Source organism: Camponotus floridanus, unplaced genomic scaffold, assembly GCF_003227725.1.
Source record: "Camponotus floridanus strain SB8 unplaced genomic scaffold, Cflo_v7.5 scaffold102, whole genome shotgun sequence".
Taxonomy (NCBI): domain Eukaryota; kingdom Metazoa; phylum Arthropoda; class Insecta; order Hymenoptera; family Formicidae; genus Camponotus; species Camponotus floridanus.
In genome coordinates this window covers 465,462-489,225 of record NW_020229218.1, presented here as the reverse complement: position 1 = coordinate 489,225, position 23,764 = coordinate 465,462, and the positions used below count along the sequence as shown (strand labels likewise).

General features: G+C 29.6%; 5 protein-coding genes across 8 annotated transcripts; 2 read left to right on the top strand and 3 right to left on the bottom strand.

Moving 5' to 3' along the window:
* Positions 1-337: 337 nt before the first annotated feature.
* Positions 338-7,010, bottom strand: LOC105259114 (protein sidekick-1). Of its 3 annotated transcripts, none has more exons than XM_011270865.3 (6): positions 6,671-7,010; positions 5,343-5,636; positions 4,774-4,964; positions 4,228-4,357; positions 3,683-3,823; positions 338-2,589 (listed from the first exon to the last, which is right to left on the bottom strand). In XM_011270865.3, the coding sequence occupies exons 1-6, from the start codon at positions 6,714-6,716 to the stop codon at positions 2,567-2,569; spliced, it is 825 nt and encodes a 274-aa protein (XP_011269167.1). In that variant the 5' UTR covers positions 6,717-7,010; the 3' UTR covers positions 338-2,566. The 3 variants fall into 3 exon arrangements, with proteins under 3 accessions (XP_011269167.1, XP_011269160.1, XP_011269172.1); XM_011270858.3 differs by having other exon boundaries at positions 338-2,594; positions 6,671-7,009; XM_011270870.3 differs by lacking the exon at positions 3,683-3,823 and having other exon boundaries at positions 338-2,594.
* Positions 7,011-7,171: 161 nt separating this feature from the next.
* LOC105259133 (endoribonuclease rege-1) lies at positions 7,172-9,741 on the top strand. Its single transcript, XM_011270880.3, has 5 exons — positions 7,172-7,412; positions 7,488-7,861; positions 7,944-8,328; positions 8,487-8,690; positions 9,187-9,741. Exons 1-5 carry the CDS (start codon positions 7,336-7,338, stop codon positions 9,389-9,391), a joined length of 1,245 nt encoding a protein of 414 aa, XP_011269182.1. The 5' UTR covers positions 7,172-7,335; the 3' UTR covers positions 9,392-9,741.
* A 236-nt stretch (positions 9,742-9,977) lies between these two features.
* LOC105259439 (DNA excision repair protein ERCC-6) lies at positions 9,978-16,676 on the bottom strand. The gene is made up of 15 exons (XM_025410401.1): positions 16,379-16,676; positions 15,961-16,211; positions 15,233-15,552; positions 15,075-15,152; positions 14,760-14,889; positions 14,329-14,481; positions 13,989-14,116; positions 13,494-13,648; positions 12,972-13,286; positions 12,570-12,764; positions 12,339-12,488; positions 11,950-12,060; positions 11,647-11,850; positions 10,682-11,477; positions 9,978-10,250 (listed from the first exon to the last, which is right to left on the bottom strand). Exons 1-15 carry the CDS (start codon positions 16,475-16,477, stop codon positions 10,096-10,098), a joined length of 3,240 nt encoding a protein of 1,079 aa, XP_025266186.1. The 5' UTR covers positions 16,478-16,676; the 3' UTR covers positions 9,978-10,095.
* A 918-nt stretch (positions 16,677-17,594) lies between these two features.
* On the bottom strand, positions 17,595-18,744 carry LOC112638546. The gene is made up of 4 exons (XM_025410491.1): positions 18,589-18,744; positions 18,328-18,509; positions 17,984-18,186; positions 17,595-17,776 (listed from the first exon to the last, which is right to left on the bottom strand). Exons 1-4 carry the CDS (start codon positions 18,695-18,697, stop codon positions 17,602-17,604), a joined length of 669 nt encoding a protein of 222 aa, XP_025266276.1. The 5' UTR covers positions 18,698-18,744; the 3' UTR covers positions 17,595-17,601.
* Positions 18,745-19,297: 553 nt separating this feature from the next.
* LOC105259142 lies at positions 19,298-23,068 on the top strand. 2 transcript variants are annotated; one of them, XM_011270891.2, is made up of 6 exons: positions 19,298-19,514; positions 20,757-20,926; positions 20,999-21,120; positions 21,327-21,475; positions 21,676-21,850; positions 21,981-23,068. In XM_011270891.2, exons 2-6 carry the CDS (start codon positions 20,818-20,820, stop codon positions 22,041-22,043), a joined length of 618 nt encoding a protein of 205 aa, XP_011269193.1. In that variant the 5' UTR covers positions 19,298-19,514; positions 20,757-20,817; the 3' UTR covers positions 22,044-23,068. The 2 variants fall into 2 exon arrangements, with proteins under 2 accessions (XP_011269193.1, XP_025266199.1); XM_025410414.1 differs by lacking the exon at positions 19,298-19,514 and adding an exon at positions 19,655-20,058.
* Positions 23,069-23,764: the final 696 nt, after the last annotated feature.

Below are 23,764 nucleotides of genomic sequence, written 5' to 3'. Positions count from 1 at the left end.
ATGTGTCAGAGAAACGGATTCAAAGCTTCAATGTAACAACGCACAACCAATTTTTATACAACCTGCGTGCATCAAAGTACTTTGTCATCTCATAGTTGAAGCTTATATATATGTGTGTGTGTGTGTGTGTGTGTGTATGTGTGTGCGCGCGCGCGCTACTATGTTCTGAATAAATTCAATAATGTTAACAAAAGCATTACATATTTCATCGATATTAAGAAAAAAATTTTGAAAATTAGTTAATAATTTAATAAATAATATATACTGCTCCAGTATATATACATATATATATATATATATATATATATATACATATATATATATATATATACTGGGGCACAAGTAATATGTTGCTTTCTTTTCTTTTGTTCAATCTATGCAGCTAAAGCAACATAAAAGTACAGCAGTGGTATACAAGAATAAAATTATAATATATTCGTCGGATTGAATTATCGATTCTGCTGCTACATCTTTTTTTCATTTTATAGAAATTAAATATGACAAATTAAACGTCAGCATTGAAATTCTGCGCGTGTATACGAAACACAGTGTCTTAGACAGTGTTGTGTAATGTCCAATCGCTCATAATTACAGTAAAGATTCATCCGCGGTTCTAATACAGTAGCGTTATTCAAAATATGTAATGTGCTCTATTTTCATCTTATTTAAATGTTAGAGAATTAGGTGCGCTAGTGATTATTGAAATCTTATTATTGCACGCGATGCAAAAAAATTATTACACTTTGCGCATCTCATAGGCTGTTATATGCTGGATGATTCACTTCTGTTCATCACGTTTCTTTCGACAACATCACAAAAGAACGTCTAACAGACTTTCCTAGTATGCAATTGATTTTTTTCTTAACTAGAACCTTACATATATCTCATCGTCATCAAAAAGTGTTGTTTTCAAAGTGAAACACCGTGTATTATTCTCTCGTACGGTTTATTCTATCTATTGAGACTCATATGATTCGTACAGTTATTTGTCCGTTTTTTTTTCTTTTTTTTCTGTTTAGTCGCAGTTTAGGAAAATTTGATTTTTGCAGATCAAAAGACGTGTGAGTCAGTGAGTCACAATTGTAATTATCAAAGTGTAGTTATTATAAAGTGCAGAGGCAAATTTGTGCCAAAGATGTGCCAAAGCAATATTATTCGCATTCCTCGAATAATCGCATGCGAAACTAATTGTAAAAAATATCGATAAAACCTAATATATAAACAATACCTCAATGTATATATTATTACTACAATATTAAAACGAATATTCTTTCATATATTCTTCCAATTCTCGAGATTTTTCCACAAAGAGTACATAACGAGCACATATTTACAGAAACAAAAGGGAGATATATATCTACATATATATTTATAATAAATAAAACAAAAAAAAAGAGATGAAAAGAGGAGATTTTTTCACGGAGATTCCTAGGAAGGAACTTTCAACGACTTGTGCACACCTTAAAACGGCAGTAAGTTCGTCATATCATACATATCATATCTACGATTCGATCGCTTAAGCGATAAATGAGCATTTAAAAAAATCTTAATACTCGCCATGTGTACTATTCACACATTGCGTTAGTTTTGAAAAAGTAAAAAACAAGTGCAAAATATATCTTTCTTCTTTTGGACAATATCGATTATGATTTGTGATTCTTCGAGTTCTTTTAAATTATATATCCTTAGAGGATTACAGTCTTACTACGATTCTTTTGGCTCACAGGAGTTCCACTTCTCTTAAGCTCGATTACTCTGAGCAATCATTGTCTCGTCGAGAAAATATGCGAGAGAGATAGAAAGACAGAGAACGTCCTGTAGTAAACATCTCCAAAAAATCTATTATCTCTTCTCGCAAAGAAATCTGATGTGAAGTCTTACTTTGGGTTTTGAACACTTCATTGTTGCGCGTCGTAGCATCAGAGATCAAACAAAAATTTTTTTTTTCAATTGTTTTCATTTCGACATAATAAATTTTTCATTTTTACACAAATCTGAAATCATAATATTAAAGTTTCATTCTTTATCTTTCAAGAATAACAAGGATTTTTCGGATATTTTAAAAGAATTCTTAAAGTCGCGTTGCGAAAATTCTACAAAAATCTTTTAGAATAATAATCTTTTTTTCATTCGATCTCTGATTGTAACGGAAAGGTCGAGAAAATTAATGGGACACTCGAAGCTATCGAAGTGACCCGAAATTTTGCTCGAAGCGTATTCTCCTTTCGCCGTTAAATCGCTAATATAATAATCTTCCATTTTAGTGTGTCAACTTCATCGATCATTATTTTTTTCTTTTTTCTTTTTTTTAACAAACTCGAGGCCTTTCCGATAAATTCGGTTGCTTACGTTCGAAACGACGACGTGAAAAACTGCATCCAATTTACTTACTTTAGAGCGGAGCGAGTCTAAACTAAACGAAAAACGACGCTAAAGCCGTCTAGGTTGCACAACGTTGTTGTTGTTGAGGCGAGTAGTTGTCTGATTGTTGAAGTTCTCATCCTGCGGTACGTGCTCGGTACGCTCGTCGAAAAATCCCGGATTTAGAATAATGTTGGGCACGAGTTCAATCACCTCCTGCTCCTCCAGCTGCGCTGCAATTTCGGAACGGAGATTAATCTTCATTGGTCTGGGCCACGGACCTCATTAGCTTCTACCCTCTCCCTTCACCGGTTTTTTTGTCAGGTATCAAAAACATGTCTTTTGCATATTAGAATTTTGTTAACAACTGTGTGTATAAGTCTTCTCAGATAATTTCCAATTACTTTATCGACAATTTTGTTTATTTTTGCAACAATATAATTCCGATACCAATTCGTTTGCCTGACAAATGGACGTGCTACTCTTGACCTACCTACCTCGATATTGCCAAAGATTGATTACTCAACTAGATCGTAGAATTCTCTCTATAACTATTATAATATTTACTATTCATTGCACTAGATTATCATCGGCAGGCATTATTGTAACATTATAAAATACATTATAAGTAACATCTAATCAGAATAGTAAGAAAAAATATATGTATTCGTAAAAGAGTTAATAATCAGACAAAGTGAATCTGCAACGAGAAAAATTCCATCAAGAAGTTCAAGATTTCATTCCAATGAGTGCTATATATCGTATAAGAGATAGAGAAATATTAAATTATTGGATTAATATTTGAGTGCTCATTTTTAGCGTTCGGTGCGGCGGCTCGAAAAGTGTTGTATTAATATAACTGATGAGGAGATCCGTTTAAATGCTTATCAGATACTTGTCAGATGCTGAATTCTAAAAAGTTGGCAAGTGCTTAGGAAATATATAAACACAAGATATTATATAAAAGTATTAATAATTTGGAAGAACATGGCTGTGTGTCGCGTAATGGAGGAAAAGCTAAAGATCAGAGCCATAGATATAAGTCAGCTAGCCGGCTAAGATTGCTAATATTTCTGAGTGAGTAATGATGAGTAGTTGTAGTGATAGTTCTTCAGCTAATTTGCGCGAAGGTTTCTATGGAGAGAAGAACAATCCTCTGAGAGAATCGTGCTTCTCAGAGGAATGAGCCATGAACGTTATGATCATCACCAGCGAGAAAAAGTAGTAATAGTGATAATAGTAGTAGTAGTAGCAGCAGTAAAGAGACAGAGTAGAAGCGAAGAAGCTCTTACGATATGATTACCAGATAGGAAATGCTTACAGGGTGCCTTGCACTCGCGATACAGTAGGTAACAAGTACCTAAACCAAGAATCATAAGTGTGCCCATCACAATACCTACGGCTGCCACCCAGACACGCGTATCGAAATTCTCTACGCCGGCTAAAAGATGTCGGGCGAGTTCTGAAAATTAGTCGCATAATATAAAGATGTGTTAGTTTTTAGTTTAGATACTGTACAAGAAATATTTAAATATGAAAATGTATCTCTTATCAACTTTAAGAGACACATTATATATGTACATGTATGGAATATCTCAAAATTATCGTCACTTGTTAAAAAGAATTAAAAAAATTTTTTTTCTTAGCACTTAAAAGATTTTCAATCGCTTTTAGCTCCAAAACTCCATTATAATATTCAAGCAACATATTGCTTCCTCTTAATTTCTGTAATTTTATGTGATTTAGGATGACAAAGAATATTATGATGATATTAAGTTTAAAATTTTAGATTATTCCAAACAGATTTCTATAACACATTCGTATAATATAATTATACATAGTAATAAAGCAATTGCAACAAAATACCCAATTCTTCTACGCTGTGATGCGTATGGCCCTCGACTTCCACAATCTCTCCTCTTCCCAACTGATTGGTTGCCCACACTCGAAATGAATACGTAGTGTTTGGCACCAAATGATATACGTCTATTTGTCTCTTTAAAGTAATAAAACAATTTACATTATAATTTTAGTCTGATTAATTTCTCTTTATAAGAGATGAAATAATTTTTGTAACGCGCGTACACTTTTTATTCTTACATATATCTTATCAAAATTTATCAATTTATATATATATATATTTTGTATTAAAAAATTATATATATATATATATATATATATATATATATATATATATATAATTTTTTAATACAAAATAAATACTCATACATAATTTATTTTTTTATAATGCAAATTAAAACTTGAAAAAATTAAACCATCATCAACATCAATAATGCTACTAAACACTGTTGCAATGATTGCAATATTACATAACGTTATCGACTTCCCGTCGCGTCACATCTTTCATCCCCGTTTTCTATTCTACAGTTTTAAATAGTTTGGAATATTTACAGAATTTGGAGGAATGTGTGTTGGAATAATAGGCTTCCATTCTTCCGGCTCCTCGCCTGCAGCTGGTTTCAAACGATATTCGGCAGTGAAATCTATGATAGGATAACCGCCAGTACCAGCCACTTCCCAAAGAATGTTGGCCAATATCGTGGATGGCTTGACCCACACATTATGTAAGGCTGGAGGAGGTGCTAAAGGCAGAAAAAGCTATCGTTAAAATCTATGCTAAAATCTTGATATATGATAAAAAATCCTTATTTTAGAAAAATAGAATTACTCAAAATCCAAAAGCAATCAAATTCTTTCCTATATCTAAAATTTAAAATATTTAGAATATATTTCCATGCAACGTATATATTTTTTCAATATATTTTTCACAAGATTAATTTATATAGAGAATCCTTAATTAAACTTATATATTAAATTATTCAAATTTTTCAGAACAAATCTAAACTAATATCTAAAACTAATATCTCTTTAAAAATCAGAATTGGAAATGTTATCTTTTATTCGTTCTATTCATTGAATACAATTCATCAACAACATTGCAAACAATTGCACAAACGCACTTCTGACTTCCACGTTGATTCTGGCTTTCACAGCATCGCGGTCGTCGTCCAGAGTGCATGAGTAATTGCCAGCATCATCCACGCTGACATTCAACAGCTCTAGCATACCATTTGGCTCAACCTTCAGCCGCTCGATTTGTCCATCCTCTCGGCCCTCTCTTATCCACATCACTCTCGCATTCGAGTCTTCGGGATGCGAAAGGACACTCTCGTCGGCACATTCCAGCTGCAGGTCTCTACCCACGTCCACGGCGACATGCCGTACCGGTACCACGGCCACTGTCTCCTGCCATCCTGTAAATTCATAAATAAATTTCACCATAAGATTTCTTACTTATTGTATGGTTTTATTAAGAAATAATGAGAAAATTGACTTGTGAGCTTGAATTATATACTAGCTAAAGAAACTTAAACTTGTTGATTCTTTGAGATAAATTTATAAGCGATGTGAATGTACATGAATAAATTGTTATTAAATCTTTTTAAGAATGATTAATATATTAAATACAATCAAGTAAAACAATTTCAATAGAGACATAATAGATAACATAAAAAAAACACAAGTTATTTTTAATATAGATATTAAAAAATTACTTAAAAAATTAGAAATTATATTTTCTAATTGTTCACTTAATAGGCATGTATGTTTGTATAATTGTGCTCTTAAATTGTTTCGAGCAGCAAAATTCAAGCACAATTGAAGTAAAATGATAACGCAACGTTGAATAACTGGCTCAACCAGCAGAATGTAATGTCTCGTAACAAATTCCAGTTAAAATTTAATTAAACTATGATTAGATAAAATAACTAAAAAAGTATTATTTTATCTCAGTTGTATTTTCAGTGCTCCATCACCTCCTTTTGTTCTCCCTTTAAAACGTAAATATTTGTAATTTATCTCATTGTAAGAAAATGCGCAAAGATGTAATTGAAACGAATAGATGAATAGATGCTCTCTATCGCGTGATTTTAATCTCGAACGCGTTGCAAAAAAACGACATAACGATAACGACATAATGCAATAACGAGTCGCGTCGAGGACGCGACAGGTGATTTTGTCTGTGCTCTACCAATACTTATGCGACGGTGACGCAAGTAGCAATAGCAACGGAAGCGATGCAAACGATGAAGAGCAACAGCGAGATAGTCTCTTTATATAACTCGACCCTGAATCGTAACGATCGACGCCATGTATTATAGCCGGACATGGATCGCATGATCGTCGTAGATACAAATCGCGACATTATTCCTCAACCCGGATACATATATATATGTTTCTCTTTCTTTCTCTTTCTCTCTCCTTCGTTATAATTCGACAAAGTACTTACTTGTCAGGAAGAGTATCAGCAACGGCAACAATTTGCGTTCATCCATTCTGCCATAATAAGGCGAGCGAGCGAGCGCGCGCGATTCCCTGGTGAAGCGTTATTTATATTACGAGATTCTTCTCGACCGCATTTCTCGCCGATCGATCGCTCTCTCGTGCTTCGTCTTCTTCGCAGCCGGAGATTGCCGGAGATGCGTCACTTATTGTTAGCGTCGGTCGCCACCGCTGTCAAACTCATCGCGGCCTGTCGCGGCCCGTCCACCGTCTGTCACTCTAATAATGTCACCAACACACGCGCAAAACGAGCAGCAGCGTCACACGATCACGCTTCGCGGAACACCGCCCGTCCGGCGCACCTCGCTCGTTTATTGAGTCGCGCCGGTGGCGCCGCCGAACAGCCGAGTGGATAACTATCGCGGCGCGCGCGGCGCGTTATCAGCTGTAGGAACGCGATCAAGTATCATGACTGTCATGCCACCTTTCCCACCGTCAACGATGAAGAGCAACTGCGACTGATTACATTGATATAGATGCTTGGATGTATTCACGAGAATTGTGTGAGAGTATCTGTACGTTTTGATAAATGTTTCCAATATCTAACAATTATTTGACTAAATTTTTGTTAACTTGTTACACGTGATTCGTTTTATAAAATTTGAATTTACGATGAATGATACTCGATCCAAGATACTCAAAAAGAAGAAACAACCAAAGCGATATTGTGAAAATCTGTTTACGAAAAGGTAACAATTAACGCGATTAAATTTCTATCTTCAATATTAAATATTGATAATTGGTTGTCGATCGAATTGTGTTAGCCCGGATAAGTTTAGGAATATAGGTAATCTTGACGATGGAAACAGGAGGTTAACTCGTGGAATGCTGCGGAAGTTGGATAAACAAAATGCATTGTTTTCCTTGAAAAGAAAATATCCTTCGCGGAATAGTGTAATCATTCTAAATGATAGTGACAATGAAACAAGTGAGGAAGATAAACAAGATGCTTCACTCAGCATCATCGAATGCAGTCCTACAAGGTTGCCCTTGCCTTCATCTCCGCAACAAAAAACGGAAAAGAAAGAATTGCGGAAATCTCCCAGACAAAACAACAATAGATCGTCAATAACATTATCAAATTTATCCATGAAACAATCATCCAATACACAATCTCCATGTAATGGAGAAAATATAGGTGCAATTTTTTTATTATTCTCTTGTTTTTGAAAAACTTTAATAAAAGAACTTATTACTAAAATAATACTTGTCACATTTAGCACCGTCAGAAGCAGAGGACGATGTGATTGAGTTATGGTCTTCTCTCAAGAATTCAAATAAGAAAATTAGGTATTGTAATGCTGAGACAAATGAAAAACTAAATTTTGTAATAGATACAAAACCAGACATGAAAAATCTAGAATATCTAAAAACAGATACAAAACCTGTACGAAAAAGACGAAAATTGTGTCGCAATTTTGATAAACTTACATCATTATCGAACAAAAATATAAAAAACACCAGTAATGATTCAAATTCCTCACAGTCTAATCCACAATCCTGTGAAGAAGAAACAAAAACAATTGTATCTGATGAAAAGAATAGCCCAGATACAAATCATAAATTAAGAGAGATAGTTGTCGATGGATGCAATGTGGGAATGGCGTATGATCTTTTTTTTATCCATTTTAATGACATTTTCTTAAATTAATTTCATATTGAATAATTATGTAAATTTCTAAAAATTATATTTGCTTTATATTTGCTGATATAGCTTTTTATTTGTTTCAATTGTTATTCTAAGCAAAATATTTTTTTCTTAGCCATGCAAATCATCAGATGTTCTCTGTAAAAGGCATCCAATTAGTGATAGATTATTTTACAATAAGAGGTCATGTTGTGAAAGTTTTTTTACCAAATTATCTTCGAAAGTACACACTACTTGAAGAATTATATAAAAAGGGTATAGTTGTTTTTACACCTAGTCGCAACATTAAGGGTAGAAAAATAACTCCTTATGATGATCGGTAAATATATCTTTAAACATTTTTATAAATAGAAAGAAAACACATATAATATCTTTTTTGAAAGAGAGAATATATATATATATATATATATATATATATTCTCTCTATATATAAGCTATACATATATAGTATATAGCTTATATATATAATAATTATATATTTTTTTGTTTTTCTATATGATTTTATCTATATATACATAATAGGATATTTTTAATCATTTATTTTATTTCTTTGCAATTCATATTTTTATAAAAGTGTTATTATCAATTACAATACTTATACATAAAAAAATTTAATCTTGCTAAAGAAAAATAAATTTTTATGCAATGTAAAATTTTCGGGGATTTTTCCCTTTTTTATTATATATTTATTTATTTTATATAATTTATAATTTAAAAATTTTATTTTTTTGTAAGTTAAAATGTTTTAAAGCTATAATGAAAAGAATTAATGAAACAACGAATTGGATAGCAAAACTTTTATCTTTTTGTTACAGGTTTATTTTGGAATATGCAACAGCACGTGGAGGAATAGTGATTACTTCAGATCAGTATAGAGATCTATATGAGGAGAAGCCAGAATGGCGCGATACAATCTTAAATCGTTTATTAACTCCAACTTTTGTTGGAGATTACATCATGTTTCCAGAAGATCCATTGGGCAAGTCAGGACCTAATCTCGAAACATTTTTGCGACATTGATAGAATACAATTTTTTTTTGTTATAAAATGTATTCTAAGATAAGTTGATGATACTGGACCAATTAATGTCCTGCTGTTAAAGAAAAACAAAGTCTTTGGTACTGTAATTTTACCTCAAATATCTATATCTGTATATATCTCTATCTGTTTTTCTTTGTTCGCTTAATATACATCTTTTTATGCTAAGATAAATTAATAACTACATAATAACAATTATTTTTTCTATCATAGAATTCTCTTTTTGTAAGATATCCTTGTATTTATAACTATTCACGAGATATATATTAATTGAAATACACAAAGAATTAACAGGCAGAGAAGGCTAAGTTATTTTGTATGTAAAGCTTAAATAAAATGAAATATATATAATTTATATTTTGGTAAGTAAATGTATTTATACAATAGATATGATATTATAATATATTGTATTATTATAAAAAATAGTTTTTATTTTATCAAAACATATTATTTAATTTTTTAATTACTACGTATTTAAGTATTCAATTATTACAAAATACGTGTGCAAAAAATTTTGAAAAAAAATTATAAATTTTATTACATACACGCACACATACAAAGATTATATATTCACGATTTTTTCGCAGTTTTTTTTCCTATAAGAAATGTAAAAATTGCATATATGTGTAAAAAATTAAACTAGAAAAAGAAAATAAATACACAGAGTTGATATTTTATAAATTATTCTATGCCGGCCTCCAGCAAAATTTTCCAGATTGACGTACGAAACTCATACTTTCTTGCGCCGATTCACGCGCGAAACGTTGCAACGTGTTCTCGCTATCGCTGTTACGATACGCATTCGACAATACTGCTTCATGTTGAAAGGCGGAGCTGACAGCTAAAACAAATATAGATTTCTACATGTGTGTTTTTTATATAATATTTAGTATTTAACATAAAAATATTAAATAAGTTGCAAATATATGTATCTAATATAATTACACATGTGAGACTTTTATATATTAATTATTTAGACAATTATATATTAATTACATTTGACAAAAAATGTGCATATATTCAATTTTCATTATTAAAAATATTAGAAACATATATAATATAATTTTAATTATTATATATTTAAATATTGACTATTTATTTAGCAAAATCTATTAACATTAAATTAATATAAAATGTATGTGGATTTTGTTAAATCTATAATATTTAAATTTATACATAAATGTTAAATGTAAACATATTCATCTAATTATTAGATAAAATTATAGATTGAACATATGAATTAAAAAATAATATTAAATATAAATATATTACTTGATTTGGTGAATAATTTTCTCAATACATAATCATCGTCTGTAGTCGTCGAAATAGATTCTTCCTTTTCATTAAAATATCCTAATCGGCGACCTATCAGACAAGAAACACGTTCTCCCTCAAACATTGCGGAAATATTTCTCTTGCCCGAATGTGAATCTCTTTTATGCTTTTTATGTTTATAAATAGACGATGTATTATGTGAAGTAATTTTATCATCATTTAAAATAGATTTATTCTTCTCTTCCGTGGAATTATCACTGATAGAGCTTACTGTAATTATAGTTTGCTGATTACTCTTGTTGAATGTATTCTTATTTTCTACATTACTATTCCTTTCGATATCCGCATCTGAATTTGTATTCGAATCTTCATTATATTTTGATATACTAATTGGATTAGAAGATAATGTTTGATCCACAGATACATCGTTTTTCGTAATAGGAATCTCGGTACATCTTGAATTATTATTTTGTTCATCCTGTTGTTTTCCTTCACAAGTACTATTATTTGCACTGTTATTTTTGCATGTTGATTTTACATTTGCACTTATTTTCTTGCTGATAGCTGAAGCTAATTTTTTCATCTCCTCGATCTTACTGAGAGAAAAGCCACTAGATGCAGGCGTTAATTTGGATTCTCTAAATAGATGGTCAGATTCAGAAGATTTGCCATCTATTGGTTCGTTTAGATTAAATAACTCTACCAAATCTGTTGTTTTGAACAATCGACGTTGGCGTGGATCATCGAGAACTTTGTTCGAAAGTAATAATTTAAAGATCTGCCTATGATACATCTGAAACGAAAAAAAATTATAAAGAGCTCTCTTTACTGTATTACATAAAATAATACAATAAAGAAGCAATATATATAGAATATTATTTTCAAAATATGTTTATTCAAATTTTAGAAAAAAAATTTTAATTTTTAAAATTCGTAAAATATGATAATTAGTTGTTACCAACCTTTTCCTCAATTGTACCAGCAGTAATTAATCTGTAAACAGTGACTTGTTTATTTTGGCCTATTCTCCATGCGCGTTCCCTTGCTTGAGCATCTGTAGCTGGATTCCAATCTGGATCATAAATGATTACTCGATCTGCACCGATCAGATTTACTCCCAGACCTCCTACTCGCGTAGTCAACAGGAATACGAAATATGACGGGCGCTTTTCGAAAGAAAGAAAAAAGTTTGTCAAAATATTATAATGGATATTATTTCCATTATACAGAGATCAATTTTTCTATAAATACGACTTAACATGTACATTATTAAATGTGTGAATTGTTTGCTGTCGTTGGGACATTGCTGTTGTTCCATCCATTCTTAAATAAGTATATCCTTCGCGTTGCAATAGACTTTCCAAAATGTGCATCATCTACAAAGAAAAAAATATATGTTAAAAAAAATATGCAATTTTATTTTTTGTTACATTAATAATATATTTAATGACATTGTATTCATATCTATATTTTTAATTTAAATAATCGTAAATATTAATATATATTTTTATAAAAAAAAAAAAAAATCATCATTGTAATGTGATACTTGATTATCAAAAAACGTTTTCTTTACGATTATTCTTATTTTCGAAATTTGATAAATATTTTTCATATATGGAATTTATTTATTTGTAATGGTCAAAAAATTATTTACCTGCCTTCCCTGAGTGAAAAGTAATACTCTGTGTTGTTGTTTATGCCAAATTTTTAAAAGAGATCGAACCACATTCATTTTTCCAGCGCGTTTCCAGTAACCAAATTTCTCTAACTGTTCTTCAGACAAAGTTATATCTTCATCCGAATCCTTAAATAAAAACAAGATTCGTAGTATTAGAATTAATTAATTGTTAATTAATTGTTAATATAACATAATTGACAATCTTACAAATTCCCTAGTGTATAGGAACAAATCTGGGTGATTACATATTTTTCTCAACGCTGACAGTGCAATGAGAAATCTTGCTCTATATCTTCCAGTGTCATGATTATTTTTCTCATGTAAAATAAAGGTTACATCTTCCGAACATAGATATTTTTTATACAGCTTTTTCTGTTCGTCTGTTAAGCTGCAGAATAAGACCTGACAAAGAAAAAAACAAAAAGAAATAATTTATTTCTAATTTAATTAAAATATATAAGACAAAGTTCATGTTTTTCCAAAACAAAATCTGTAATGATAAAAGAAAAAAAATAAAGATATCTAGAAGACAAAAAGTAAAAAAAAAAAAAGAGTAATAGTGTGTCTATAAAAAGAAATAAACACTTATTTTAGAAAAAGGAGAACAACCTGCTCATTTTTCTCTGGCAAAGTGAGATGATGCTTCACGTCGTTTTTCGTCCTTCGAAGCATGTACGGCGTGATGGTGTCTTTCAACATAGTGGCTACTTGAAGAGCCGTAGCTTCCTGTAATGAAGTAGCGTTTGCGTAACCGCCACGTGTTATGGGAGTCGCGCAATGTTCCAAAAATACAGGCAGAGTACCCAATTTGCCAGGTAAAATAAAATCGAACAATGACCACAATTCCTTTAGCGAATTTTGCATCGGACTACCGCTCAACAACAATCGATGCGGTGTCGAGAATTGTTTCACTGCACGGCTCACCTGCGAAACAATCGCTCGTACTGTTAGTTATTATTGAAATATTACATAATTATAATTTAATCGATACAATACTTGCATTTCTTTTATAATTGTTCATTAAATAAACTAATATTATATAACAAATATAAAATTTAAATGTACGGATAGGAAATGTATACAAAAATATGAATACTGAATAATTTTCCCCAATTTTAACAATTAAATCACCTTTGCTTGGGGGTTACGAATCTTGTGACCTTCATCAAGAATAACATAATGCCATTGACTGGATACGAGCAAATCTTTATGCTTAAGAATTCCGTTGTAAGAAGTAACGAGTATTCCGCCGGTTTGCAAGGATTCTATCAGACTTTCTGGATCACCTGGGGAAGGGGAAATGAGAACATTATCAATATATTTATAGTTAAAATATATAATTTTAACTGTTGAATGTTATTATTTACTTTATATAACAAGTTAAACATAAATAAATGATATAATTAATGATAATGATATAATTAATGTGTATAAAAACTGAAAAATATAAATTCCTTTTAATTTTCTTTTTATTATGAGATATCTTATTATGAGATAATTTTACTGTTACACAAATATTTTTCTGTTCAAAAATGGCATCTAAATTTTTTATTAAAATTCTTTACTAAAATTAATGAATAAATCCTTAAATTATTATAAAATTGATCTCGCTTTATTTACACCTACCATTGTAACCCCCAGAATGATGAAGTACAACGACTCTGAAGAAAGGCCACCAATCATGAAAATGCTTCACCCACTGCTCCATTAAAGTAGCAGGGCAAACAACTATAGTCGGACCTAATCCTCTATATCTATCATGCAAACAATGTTTATTTTTCATATATATTAACACATCTTTATATATAAATATAATAATAAATAACAAAAATGATGTAATGTAATGATGTGATGTAATGTGTTCCTCTCTTTTTTGAGATAATAATATTCTATAGATCTCTTGTATGAATTCTACATAATGTATATTTTTAAAAAATGTTTAAGTTAAGATAAATAAGTTTAATACCTTCCATTGTGAGAGAGTAATTCACTACAATCTAAACCAGCGAGAAATGCGATAACTTGCACAGTTTTTCCTAATCCCATTTCGTCACCCATTAGACCGCCCAATTTACGACTGTGTAATTCCCAAAGCCATTGAACTGCAACCCTTTGATATCTATATGAATAAAATACTTATAAATAAAAAAATTATATTAATTATATATTAATCCAAATATTAAATGTTACAGTGCGAGAAACTAATTAATATCTAAGTAATGATTGAACTGCAAGAAATTAATATGTAAATTATCCATAAAAAATCTAAATATTAAATTTAAATCTTTCCTCTCTGTCCTCTCATTTATCTTATATATGTATTACATACTATAATAAGAATGTAATATATCCATTTTAAATATTTATATAATAAAATATTTGATGTATATATTTTACCTGTACAATTTTTCCCAAATACATTGCGGCACTTTAAAATGATCATTAATTTTATGCATTGCTTCATCTTTGGGGTAACATTTTGTTTCCATCCTTTGTTTAAATATTTGATTATCTCCGTCATCTCGAGCTGAACATATTTAAAAAATTAAATAAGATTAATATAATATATAATAAGAAGAATAATACAAAATAAAAATAAGATGTACATAAATATAATAATAATAAATAAAATGATATAAATAAAATGATAATAGGAATAGAAATACAGTAATGTCAAAAAAAAATCAATTCATTGTTTTGATCAATACATACTTCTTTTTGTGCGTACATATCCTGATTTAGCCAAAGTTTTTTTCTTTTTAGATACACATGATATCTTATCTTCTGCATCTAAAAAATATTTTTCTAGTAATAAAAATATAAATATATATATTTTTCAGTTTCTGTATCAAATACCATATTACTATTACCCGAATCGTTATCACTAGGAATGTATTCGCTATCCGAACTATTATTTATAGTTTCATTTGTTTGCATATTTGAACAAGTTGCCTCATCTATTGTTTGCAGAGTATTATCTTTATTATTCTCATCAGATTTAGATTTTTGATATCTTTTATTTGTTTTTGTATCAAGATTGGATAATTTTGCTTTCTTGGTTGGCTCTGGATAATCTTTGTCACAAGGAATCTTAGATATTTTCTTTAATTTTTTCTTTTGCTCCGCAAGAATAGCTTGCTGTTTGAAATACTTTTGAAGATCTAGCAATTGAGATTCTTTATTGGTACTTCTAGAAAAATGCAAAATATAAATATGAATAAGTTTTAATATTTTTACATATATTATAATATATTATAATATTTTTACATATAAATATTCTCTTTTTCCTATTCTATTCTATTCTATAATCAATTTTTCATCTGTTTAATGGTAAACTAAATAAAGATTAAATTCAATAAAAATTTAAGTTAAATGAACTTAAATTAATTATTATATTAAAAAATTAATTCTTAAAAGAAGAGAAGTCAATTAACTTAATTATTAAGTTAAAAGTTAAGTTAGAAAATTTTATTGCTCAAAACTATATAGATGTTTTATTATATATGAACGAAATTTAATTATATATTTTATATTTCATTGTATATTATATTATTTAATTATTATGTTAAACTAATATAAATATTATATGACATTATACCTTTCTTTTTGATCTAAAATTGATTGCTCAGATACTGCTTCAAATGGAGTAATTTCTCCAGTTTCAACCTGCTTTTGTAATTTTGCTTTGTGAGCTTTTTTGTCATCAATTTCCCCATCTTCTTTGGCATTAAGTTCTTCTACATTATTTTCTTGTATTCTACCTATTTGCGAATTGTTTGATTTTGTAGTATGTTTAATATGTTCTGATATCTCTCGAAAAATACTGTCTTCTGTTTTGATAGACACAATCTAAAATATTAGAAACATTGTTTTATAATAATAAAATCTACATGTTTTATTCTTGCAAACTACATGCACGAATATAATTAATATCGACACATCTTTACATCTTTCATGTATCAATTTTACGACATACATTATTCAACATTATAATAATTTCAATATTATTTAATTACCTCCGGTAAATTATCGGGAAGCTCATCATCTAACATATTTTTCATTATGTTATTATCAATATTCGACATATTATTATCATTATTAGTTGTTTCTGCCATAATGCGGAATAATATATTTCAATTGGTATCGCATGTAATGAGAAATCACATTACACTCGTGCGTATCACGCGTCATGCTATATAAATTGCATATTGAAATTACATGAATCGATCGACTATTCATGAAAATTATTCAATAAATAACATGTAATACTAGAGAGAAAAATGAGAGAAACCCTAGCTCGCTTGATCCTTGAAAGGGTGCGATCTGCCCTCTGTGGACATAGAAATGAATATGAACTACGAAGCCAATTTACAATTGTTTTCAATGAGTAACACATAATGTGCACAATTTCTGGTTGTGTTCCATACTATGTGCATTAAATGTCATAATACGAGTGTTGTAATGCAATATGCTTATTTATATTAAATAAATTTTTAATATAAATAAATTTTGTGTAGTTTCTTTCTCTCTCTGTGTATTATTATTGTCTAATATTACATATTAATCACATATTGTCCATCGCTAATATTTTTATCAATGACAAGAATTACCATCTATATCTATTTTATCGACTAAATATAATTTTTTTATTCCAATTTGAATTCAAATACAGACTGCGCATACTATACGAATTATTTCTAGATGTACGAAGATTTATGAAATAATTAAATATAAAATAAAAAATATAAAGATTGTTACAATATTATAAAAAAAGATGTATATCTCAAGAAATCTATAAAATATAAAAATCGTATTTTTGCAAAACAATTAATCTATTCGTTAATTGCGTATTTTATTTACAAAATGTCAAATTTATGAAATCAAACATTATAATGTATAAAGAATAATGTAATAAATTGTAATGTATGTATAATTATAATAAATTATATTAGTATTATAATAATAATTATAATCAAATTATAAAATATACTAATTAAAATGTATTACATATATATACACGATGTTTTACATATAATACAATCTTTCACAGAATACATAAAAGAACTTAATGTTTTTCTACAAGATTAATCACCATTTTTTAATTGCACATTAAATTTATTAATTCTCGCTTGTCTTTATAATTTAAACAAAATGATATAACAAGTTTGAAATAACGTAATTATAAAAAATAATACAAAGAAAAGAATTTATTTTACAAAATTGTAATTCGCGAATTGTTTTAAATGTGAAAAAGGAGATTGGTCGTTTTTGGAAGTCTATTATTTTCAGATATGCAAAAACTATCATCGATTTTATACCGATTTCTTCGATTAACGGATCGCATAGATATATCTGTCGCATCAGACAAATTCAAATTAGAAAATTTCAGATGACTCAACGATCCTGAGGAATATCTGTAAACAGTAAGATCAATGAGCACAAGAGAACATTTACAAAAAGAATCACATTATTTAGATATCTTTTGCTTCTTTTGCTTTCATTCTTTTTACATATAGTAACGATAATAATGATTTAATTTCGTTCTAAAATATACAGCGATAGCCGTAAGATGCATCAAAATCAATGTTATTCGATTGATTTGTGCTTTTTTTTTATTTTACCGTGTGTTTAGTGAAATCGTAGAAGCAGAAGGCTGGGAGTTCATCGTATTTGATGTAGATTTCGGAGTGGACTGCATCATTTGCAGCAGCTCCTCATCCAGCTTCTTTTTTTCAGTTTTTAAATACATATACTTGTCTAGCAATATTTTCATATTGCGTCGCAATAGAATATAATACCTTTTCGACATCTCATATTTGTTGTCCTTGAAGCGCACAATCGCATATCATTATTATATCGTTGTCAAAATTTAAAGATATACATAGGAAAATAAAAGAAGTATAAAGTATATTTAAGAAATATATAAAAATAAGTGAGAGAAATATGAGAAATATAATTTATATACAAGAATACGAAAGCGCTCCATTGTTATTGTCAACTGATTGCTCTGAGATATTTCCATGTTTAATAATATTTCCAAAATCTCGTTGAAAGGCGTCAAAACCGAGATCTTCTTAGGCATCAGTGGCTTTTCTAATAGTAAATATGCGGGATTAATATATTTACATTGAAAACACTGTTTTTTCACTGCAATAGAAAATATGCAATAGTAGAAAATTAATAGTGGAAAATTAATCAGTTGAAATTTACTTCTGTTATCGATTACCATGTTGTAGGCAATCCTGACAATAAATGTGACCACATTGTGTAATGTTATAAGGCGGTTTTCCTTTATAAATCGAGACGAAGCACTTGTTGCAAATTACCATATCCATGTGTGAAATATGGCTGAGAAAAATTTATGGACCTTGCAATTTGTGATTCTTGTGTAATATATTTTTTTCTCACCGTTCAAACAATTCAAATAATTTTATTCATTACATATAAAGCGTGTCTACGCAAAATTAAATTCACTTTAATTACAAATCTAAGTTTCAATTGATCCAACGTATATTTTTTTTATATAATATAAGAAAAAGCGATACAATTCGAAATCATTCAATGGCGCTAAAAAACTAAGGTTACGAGGGTTTCTTAAGCGAAAATACGAAATAATGATTTTTGATTGGCTCTTCAATCCGCCATAATCGAAAATGTACACTTTTGTTAGAAAATGGCGATTCAAGAGGCGTTTTTTGCGAAACGCGCTTCAATATTTACACTTTCTTTATTTTTCAATATTTCAACGAATTACGATAAATAATATCGACCCGATATTCGATGATGTATGAAATTTATCTCTTTTAAAAAATAAATATCGCCGAGTACAAAAGATTTCCCCAGAAATTCCCTAGTCTTCGTTAGCCAATCGGTGCGTTTCAACAAGCTAGATAGCTCGGCCTTGAGAAAATATCGCAGAGTCGCGCAACTAAGTATCATGATGTTACATAGTCGAACGCTGCTATCTCGGCGAAGAGTTCCCGACACATAACGCGTTGATTGTTTCGCGCGACAATTATCGGGTGTACGCATACATATATACACGTACGAAGGTGTGTAACGGCAGACATTACGTTCTAGGGATTGTCGTTTACGAAAAGTCATCGCGTAATCGTGAAGATGCGATACCCGCGCGAATGAGCGGATCCTTAGGTGAAGAATAATGTACTACATACGTGCGGCTATGCATGTATATAGCCGTGCGCATAGCATGCATATACACTAACAATACATATATATATAATATATACACGCATACACATTACATATACGTCAGACATCGCATACTGTTACATCCGAGTCGGGTTCCGGTCTTTACTCCGCTCTCTTACTTTTTTTTCATCCCATCCAACGTCGTGTCGTGTCGTATCGTCACGTTGACAATTCTCGCGACCGTCGAGACGTCAAGTTGGAAATAGGCGATCAAATCGTTGTATCTCGCGTTGTATCTCTCTTTCGCGATAATTTCTTTTATCATCCGCGGGACGATGGTCGCGATTACTCTCACGTATGACGTTGCCTCGTCGTCCCGATAGTTGCATTCGTTTCACGCAGGCATCGATTATCGAGCTCGGTTATTAATCTCTATGAGATTATCCGTTCAACGTGTTTGACAGTTCTCTTTTCGCTGATCATTGGTTCTTACGCGATCGCGAAAACCCACCTCCCACTTCGAGTGTCGCGTCCGCGACGTCTGGTAAGCAATTAACCGAACGAGTGCTCGAGACGCGACTTTACTTGCAATTTTGTAAAAATTTTCATAATTCTTCATTGGTAGTTATTCCGGAGAAAAAAGAGAGGACATCGCGTAAATTCGACGATATAGATCTGCAATATAGATTCTCCTTAGTTTTGTGTACTTATATTTTTTCTTCCGACTTTGAAACAATATAAGTGCGTTCTTGAAAGTTTTAAGAAAATTTACAGTCAAAAAGAACAAATCTAACAAATTCGTTTTAATATTCAATTTTTTTTTCCTATAAATTTTACTCAATAATAATTGAAAAATACATTTTAATTCCAATATTCAAGAATAATAACAAAATAATATGTTAAACAAGACAATTTATAATAAAATGTATTAATAAAGAGAAAGATAGTTAAAGGAGAATTTGATTTTAATTTGATTTTAATTTTAAAAAAATTTTTCTTTTCTACTCCTGCTCTTTTCTCTATTTCTATTTCTAATTAAATAATTTAAACATTGATATTTTAAACATGTTTAAAATATTGAAATATTATTTGCGTTAAAGTGCGTCAAATTAAATTATCATTTTTGGAGCAAGTCTAAGATGAGCGATTGTTGTCTTCAAATTTTGGCACAAACCTTATACACACACACACACACATTATCATTTATTTGTGTAAAGAATAATTGAATATTATCATTGGCAGATAACTACAGCTTTAATAAATTGTGTCACAAGTTTTGAATTGTAAGAAAGAGATTGCAATCATGGAATCATCAGATAGAAAGAATGTATATCTTACAAAAACTGGTGATAATTCTTTAAATTCTGGTATGAGAGACACTATGATTGTTGGCCAGACTAATATGGCACCAGGTATATAGTATTATATGTATATAAAAATTACTTCATGGATATATATTGTAGTTTATATTATTACCTTTGTAGAATGTGGTGGAGAAGGCGTGATGAAACCTAACAATGTATCAAGTGTCTCTACTAACCAAACCAAGTGGTCCACTGGTCAGAGTAAAAATTTCATCATCAATGCAGTGCCAGTGAAGAATGAGGTATAACGATTAGTACAATGATCTAATAATGATTTAAATTTGGAAAAATTAAGAAATAAACAATTTCAGAGAAAGAAAAACTACACTAGTTTAATTACACAGTCATGTTTAACTGACACAAAAAATGTATTAATATATGCCTTGCAATCAAAATCACATATGAAGTCATATGGAGAATAGTTAAAATTAATGAATGAATTTTGCAGATTGTACATTTGGAAGATGGTAATGCACATTGCAATACTAAGAAAATGTATTACTACGATAGACATTATACTGGTCATGAGGAACCAGAGAGACCAACACGCAGAGGAACAAAAAGATATAGAGACAAAGATGCACCAAAACGAGCATTGTATGTTAAGTTGTAAATGAATGATGATAGAATTTTATTTTCAAGACGTACATCTTCATATACATGCTGTAACAATCATTGGATGCATTTTCTAAAAACATTCAAATGAAGATATTTTGATCAATACAAGTTATCGAATATTGATGCTTATACAATTAAGATACTTATGTCTGTTGCATCTCTGTGTTAATATGTTGTAGATCCGCGTTTTTTTACTTTTGCCAAGAGTTACGTGGCAAGATGAGAGAATTGCACCCCGAGATGGGAGTAGGTGACATTGCGAAGGAATTAGGAAAATTGTGGATGAGCACGGATCTGCAAACAAAATCTAAATACATGGCAATTGCAGAGGAAGATAGAGCCAGATACGAGAGAGTATGTTTATATAAAAATGTGTTTAAAATAATCAGGATTATATTTATATTTGATAGATTTCTATTGCCATATAGTAATCGATTATCTATATAAACAGTTTGCAAATTTAATGGAATAAATTTTAATGCAGGAAATAATCGCATACAATAAAAGAGTGAAAAATTATGATCCAGAAGAAGTTGGAACTGTATAAGTTGTATGATGGATACATATGGGACAGGAAAAACTGATGATTTTATTCTAATTCGAGCACTCGAGCGCAGCAAGATACGAGAGTACAGGACGATATTACTAACATAGTATTACTGACTGTTGTATATATTATGTACACTGTTGATATTGTCCGGAAAAGAGAAAAATTTACTTGCAAAAATTCGATTATAGTGATAGAAACAACCAGATTCGGGGAAGATATAAATTCCAAATTTTTTTATAACGAATTTCTCCATCACATGCAGACGCTATATCATATACATAACTAATGTGTGCTAATATATATAAATATACCGACGATATGTAATACAAGTACAAACTTCGGTTATCTGAACGTTTATACTGTAATGAACATGTTGATTTTAGATAATCATACATTTGGTCATTCAGCATTCGGATAATCCGAGTTTTGCTATATAAGTTTTAGTGATAGAATAATGGTAATTCAAGTAACAGTAACTGCTCTACTATTATGGTACATTAATATTAAACAATGATAACAATAATAATAATATTGGTAATGTTAGACTGTAATAAAAGCGTATATATTGCACCATGCACCTATATTGCATTATAAAATTACAGTAGGTTGCTTTGTTAAGATACAAAAAAAAAAATGAAAGGACTGGAATGATAAAAAAAACAAGATAATTCTGCTATATGACAAAACTGTATACAATGTTTGGAAAATTTGCTGCAAGAGATTGCATTGAGAATAACTTTGCTGCCTCGCAATAGAGTTGATTTAATTATATAATAAATTATAATTTTAAGTATGTATACAGTGGGTAAAAATAGCATGCATTAAATTAGTTGAATTATCATAATTATTTTTAAATGTAAACAATATTAATTCAGATGAAGAATAACAATCAAATACAATGCTAAAAAAGCTAAAAATAAGAAATATGTCTAAGAATGAGAATGTCTAGGCAAATACAAGCTCAGATCAAATTGATTACTAAACTGTAATCGAATTGAATAAAGATCAAAACTAACTATGTATTTTAAGAGAAACTATTCTACTCTATTACATAAATATCAGAGCTTGTGTACACTGACTTAAATATCTTCACTGCAGATTTTTCTAAGAAAATTGATCAATCTTTATTTAATTTAAGAAATTAAAGAATTAGATAACAATATATAATGTTACCAAAAGCTTTACATCATACATGATTATTAATCAATTGAAAAAAATTTTGATATCTGATTTAAATCTAAAAACAATTTCTAATAAAATTAATTGAAAAAAGATATTGTCCAAAGAATGTTTAAAGATTTTAACAAACAGTATAGAAAAATCTGTCAAATCATTATCAAAAAAAAACTATAAGCTGTAATGAATACCTAATAAAATATTAAAACTTATTGTGTCACTATTGCTTGATAGCATTATGTGATAAATACTTTCTCAGTTAGATAATTTTTCTTGTATTTTGTTATATTCAGATATTAGGATTAATAAACTGTATCGTTTTTTAAAATAATTATAAAATTATAAAAAATTATTTCAATTTTAGATACATTGAGGTATTCTTTTTTATATTTTATAATTTTGAGAAACATACATGTTTGAAATATTTTGTCTACCCACTGTAAATATTTTTTATGCAATTTATATATTTTTACTTATAATCTATTATTCTCGTAAAAGAATAAAAATTTTTATCAAGATTCGAATTGTGAAAGCAAATTAAT